Source organism: Eretmochelys imbricata, chromosome 5 (genome assembly GCF_965152235.1).
Source record: "Eretmochelys imbricata isolate rEreImb1 chromosome 5, rEreImb1.hap1, whole genome shotgun sequence".
Taxonomy (NCBI): Eukaryota; Metazoa; Chordata; order Testudines; family Cheloniidae; genus Eretmochelys; species Eretmochelys imbricata.
The window spans coordinates 68,100,639-68,106,638 of record NC_135576.1 but is presented as its reverse complement, the minus strand read 5'-3'; the positions used below and the strand labels follow the sequence as shown (position 1 = coordinate 68,106,638).

Genomic DNA, 6,000 nt, shown 5'->3' with positions numbered 1-6,000 from the left:
GCCACCAAGTAACTTTGCAAGAGGCCGGAGAGCGGTGCCTTGAGAGGAGCCCCCAGCCTAGCGCTAGCAGCCTCCCGGCACCGGTGTATGTCTCCTCGTGGGCTCCGCACTGGACTCCCGGCTGCCGCCGCCCGGCTCGGCTCCCACATCCCCCTGCCGGGGTGACTAAGCTCCAGCGGCTCCTGAAGGGACCTAAGGATCCCCCCCCCCGGCCACACCCTATCGGGGGGGCGTCTTGCTGCGGCTTGTCAGTGCAGCCTCCGTGTGGCCCCCTCCCTGCCCTTTCCTGTGACTTGACTGCCTGAGTGGACACCCCCCGGTGGCGGTGTGGGCCGGGACTCAGTGATGTTGCACGTGGAGATGTTGACGCTGGTGTTTCTGGTGCTCTGGATGTGTGTGTTCAGCCAGGATCCCGGCTCCAAGGCGGTGGCCGATCGCTATGCCGTCTACTGGAACAGCACCAACCCCAGGTAAGAAGGGCGAGGGGCGGGCGTGGGAGCCGATCCCCGAGCACCCACTGTGCTGGGCTCTTCTCCCACGGGCGGCGTGAGGAGCCGGGCATCGGAGTGAGCAGCGCCGCACGCCGGGGGAAGATCGGAGCGCTCCTCCGGCTGTACACGTGCTCCGAGCACAGGGGACGAGGACTGGGAAGGAGAGGAAGGGGCTGTCCCCCTACTTCACGTAGCCGACAGAGAAGGGCTTCTGGGCAGCGCCCTTCGGGGCTGGAGTAGGAGGCTCTCGACCAGTGCCTGGAAACCTACTTGTCTGCAAGAGGGGCGAAAACTTTCTTCTTCGGGCTGCGTTAAGTGCAGCAGGAGGGGGAACTCTTAGTTTGGGTCTTCCCGGTTCTCCATAGCAAGCAATATTGCATCAGGCTAACTGCCCCCTGGTGCTTGGCACTCTGGTTCCTTAGAGGGCCAAATAGTGATACTTGTGTATCAAAGTGGAGGTGCGGCATCTACAGTTAATAATGAACTCTGTGTATGTGTGTCTGTACATATATCGGCATATGTGTAAGCATATGCGTTTATAAACATTTTAAAATCTAATTCCCTATTCTAGACAGGTAGTGAAACCCATTATACTGACCTCTGCTGCAGGGAAACTCTTTATAATGATGTGAAATGAAAGTCTTGAACTGTTCCAGTGCACTGCCGCCTCCGGTATAGTGAACCTGTTTATAGTGGATTTGTTCTGGGGGGGCGGAATTACTTTTCTGTAAGAGGGTTTCGCTAGGGAGAGAAGGGAAACGTTTTGCCTGGATTGAGATGGTAGAGGCGCCTGGAACTGGTTTCCTTGCAGCCACATGTAGCAGCTGTTCCATATCAGGGCTTCAGAGATGGAGTAAAGGAGCAGCGTCCCTCTGCATGAATTTATGTAAGCTGGTTAAGTCACATTAACGGAGCAAAGAAGCCTCCAGCTTCTAAAACTTCAGCACTTGTAGATGAGTCCTGGACTGAACGTTTCCCATGAAAAAGGGCAGCTTCTCTTGCTCAAGTTGTCATAGCAAATTCAAGTGCAATAGTTAGTGATGCACTCACAATGAAAGGGGCATCTGATGGTTTAGAACTACATTTATAAATGTTGGTGTGGGAGGAGGAACCAGTTGTTCACTGAGCCACTTAGTGAGAATCAAACTGTTCTTGAATTATAGCTGACAAGACAAATAGACCGCAAGCTTTCCAGTTGGGATTGTGCTAAAAGATTTTTTTTTTTGTATCTTTGCACGTTTTTGGATAGTGTAGCTATAAATGAAAGATTTTTATTTAAAAACTTTCTATTCATAATGTTAAATGAACCTTCTTTGAAATAAGAGGTTTTATTTAGCATCTATCAGTGTTCCTGTTATTTCCCCTTTACTTCAGTATAATGATATTTCAGTTCTGTTCCAAATGGTATCCATATGTTTAGGTAAAAAGTCACCTGTTGTATTTTTGCCTTGTTAAAGTAAATGTGAGCAGATTTTTTTTTTAAACCTGTCAACCTAGTCAAAGTAAATTTGAGGACCTTAGGTTATCTCTGTTTTATGTTTCTGATACTGCTGTTTGGTTTGCGATTAGCACATTGATTTTTGTTACGTCATGTTTTTTAATACATCTGCATTGTTTGCAGAATATCTTTGTACTCTGTATACCATTGGTATCACCTATTTTGAAGCCAAAGTTAACTGGCAGAATTTTCAAGTGCCTGGAGTTTGCTAGTTAGCTTAGTTCTTTAATGTTATGCTTCTGATGGCAGCTTTTCAGTAAAGTTAAACTCATGTAAAAGAAGAGTGACAGAAAATAATGATTTATCTGGATAATTTTTTAGTTGTGATGAGTAACTATACTTTTTTTTAAAAAAATCTGTCACCATGGGCATAATGTTAAAGGACTACTAGAGTAGAATTAAGGAAGGTCCTACCTCCCATCACACTTAGATATATTTTAAAGCATATGCCTCTTTAAAAAAAATTGTGTCATCAAACAAAGTTTTCTTAAAATAAAGTTGAAATGAAACACAGTAAAATCATTTAAAAAAAATCAACCCTCAAACAAACAATGTTTACTTACTCTACTGTAAAGAGAGAGAAATATTTAAGGGAGTAAATTTGACCAAATGATATGCACATGTTGCTAGTATGGAGATTTTTTTTTAAAAAAAGTCTATAATTTTAACTTTTCTGCTTCTCTGTGTGTAGTTATTATGCATGGCTTGTAAAAAGGTGAAGATACTTGAAATAATATTTAATGTGACAATAAGTAGTATGTATTTAATGGGTTGCTTTGTAATGATTTTTATTAAACTTTATAAATTTACATCACTGTAAAATAACCTTTTGTAACTTAAACTTTCAACATCTTCAAAGAAAACTTTGTTTTGTTAAACTTCCAAATACAGGAGGAGCATGAGTTCATTAAAAATTATTTTAAGCCATCTCTTCTTAAAAAACAAAGCAAAACTAAACAAAAAACACTTTCTTGATATCTTAAAATAAGAAGCAGCCTTTTTTTTTAAAGTATCTGTTTCTATATTACATGTTTGTTCAAGAGTTAAAATATGGTAAAGTTATAAAGAGCTACTCTTCTGTTTTATAGAGTAGTGGCAGTAAAAATCTGTATTTTGTTCATGCCTATCAAGTTCCACAATCTTGTGCTATAAAAACAGGCAAACATCTGTTTGAATATACATAAGAGGATGGGAGGAAAACTTGCTTTGTATTTTGTATTGCCTTTGTCAGGATCTAAGTTCAGAAGGTAACATTCAGTCTGGTTATCAAAATTTTAAAACTAGTCAGCTGTTCAATAGTCATAACTTGTCAGTAATTTTTCTTTGTATGTCAGAGGATTGACTGCATTTTGTTTTTACTAACATGTGGCAATCAAAAACAATATCTAATTGGATATTAACAATCTGAATTGGCAGGTGAAATAATGTTGTATTTCTTTGACCTCTAATGTAGCCATAATAGTTTAACTTACTTTTTTATAATATTTATCCAAAATTACCAATCCATTGTGAACTAATTATTCAGTTAAAAATTCAAATTTTAATTCAAGCGTAAGAAAATAGAAAAATGCTCTACAATACAGTTTCTTCAAACCTTTTGAGTGAATAGATTTTTCATGTACTTCTAACAAGTACAGCTATATCTTGGTTTTATAGTTACTAACCTAACTAAACAACTTATGAAAACAGAAATAATTCCTATTATTATTATTATTAAAAAGTCATATTAACAATCTGATGAGTGGTGCAAATAGATTAGTGCCTGCAGTATGAAACACACTTCCTTAAATAAAACACCATGAGTATATTACAAAGGTTTGTATTGGATATTTTTTGAATAGATGCCAAAATCCTGGTAGAATAGTTAAAATATCTTCTGTAATACGGTTAGTAATATAACGAAGTAATTTATTTTTAAATCATCCAAATATATTTTCAGAAAAATCACTTAGAAGTATCATTTTGCTTACTTCCTATTATGTCACTTTAATTAACAAAATATATGACTCCTCATAAATTCCATATGCTGATTCCAAATAAAAACATATGTTCCACTTCTATAAATGTGAAGCTTTTCTAAAATGTGGTAAAATAAGGTTGCTTTATTACAGGTGAAACTCTGTGTAAAAATTTGTGGATAGAATATTTTACAATAGGTATTCTTGAAAATTTTATGCAAGTGATTTTTATACGTGGTTTTGTAGATGTTAAAGTGCTTGTGAATTCTGATCTTCTCCTAAAACATGTTAGTCTTACATCTGTGACTGCAGAAGTACCACTTCACTGTAGAGAAATAGTAAGATTCTTGTCATAGCCACGTTCCTGTGTGCAACATTTAACATAGTTTTGAGAGTTCATTCAGAATGCAACATATTGATTTCATCTGACTCATCAGTACCTTGATGATGACGATTCGGTCACCGACATTTCTCCCGTTTAGGGCCAGATCCTGCAATTGCTAGCTACTGAGCACTTGCCATTGTGAGTAGTATTACTGCAGTCAAATTGGACGACTTGCCGTAGTAAGTGCTATGCGCTGTACTCATTGCAGGATTGCATTTCAAGACTGCAATTTCTGTTTAATTATATAAGTTATTTCAAGAGTTGCATGTTATGTAGAATTTATAAATTGATTCTGGTTTTAAAGAATTTTAAATAGTGTGTGTTTCTAGTTAGGTCAAATCTCTTATCACTAATACAAAGGGCAAAATCTTGCTCGTCTCACTTGGAACTAATTCTGTTGAAATCAGCGGTATTTACATGAGAAGGGTGTATGCTGTTGGCCGTAATAAATAATTTAGGTAAAAATATATGTAATTTAAAATTCAATATAATTATTTGTATTCATGGATTGATCGCTCTAGATATAGATATGTGTGTATATATGAGGGTCTACTGGAAACAATATAGTCAAAATAATTTTAATCTCTAATTGTATGGTTCTAATAATCATAAGTGATGCCATAATTTGACTCATCAATATTAGAGTTCTCATTAGGACAGTTGCTTGAGGTCTCAAGTACAGAGTAGAAAAATGAGCGTGTTCCTGTAAATTCCATGAATAGATTAAAATTTCCAATGCAGGTGTCTAAAGTTAGGAAGCTGAATCCATAGTTAGGCACTTAGCCCTTGATTCAGGGAAGTATCTGTGTTCACAAAAGCACTTATGTACCTGTTTAAGTCCCATTATAATAAACAGGACTTAAGTATATGCTAACAGATAAGTGTTCACTTAAGTGATTTGCTGTATCAGAGCCTGAAAGAAGTGGACTGATTTTTCAGATTCGTTTTCAGAGTTTATGAGCACCCTCAGCTTCTGTTGACTTCTCAAAACTGTGTCCTACATCTAAGTACCTCAGCATGTCTTTATGCACCTGCGTTTGAAAATTTGGCCATAATATGTTGATTTCAAATGCACAAGTCGTATGGATGGGTTTATTTTTTAAAACCATGAAATATTCCTGCAGAAATGAGGGAAATTACATGGAAAGGGTTGGAGCTCAGAGAGTATAGATTTCAACTGATCAGTTTGAATCGGTGTTGGGAGCAAAGTGGGGAGAACCAAGGTGTTTGATATTGATCATTCAGAATTTGTTAAACTTCAGAAGGGACATACTGCTTTCAGTACCAGAAGTATTCAGTCTTTCCATCTTTGGGTACGATATGTCTTGTATTTGGAGGGATAGTTTTATCTGGCAGCTCAAATCGGAAAGACAATAAGATCTCTGGCCCAATACATTTCTTATGATTAAACGTGCAGCAGTAGAGGCTTCAGTAGTTCATTTCACCTAGCTTAGCAGATTTTAATAATGTTACTCTTCCCTTTGTGACTCTGAAAAAATACCTTTTGGTTGAATTAGTCATGGCGTCCCTCTGTGAAACCTGCACAATAGTTTTACAGGCCCACATCTTTGCAGGGAGGAAATTTAGTTAAGGGGTAAATTACTCTCCTGAAATTCTTCCCATTTAAACTTTTGCAAATGCCCATAGTGAGGGCATTTCATTACACTC

General features: G+C 38.1%; 1 protein-coding gene across 2 annotated transcripts in view; it reads left to right on the top strand.

Annotated features, from left to right (window-relative positions):
* The first annotated feature begins 345 nt into the window (after positions 1-345).
* The window catches only part of EFNA5 (ephrin A5), a 271,066-nt gene continuing 265,411 nt past the window's right edge, over positions 346-6,000 (top strand). For both annotated transcript variants that reach the window (XM_077816342.1, XM_077816341.1), the window contains exon 1: positions 346-470. In XM_077816342.1, coding sequence (XP_077672468.1) covers positions 346-470 — 125 coding nt within the window. The remainder of the gene's footprint in view (positions 471-6,000) is intronic.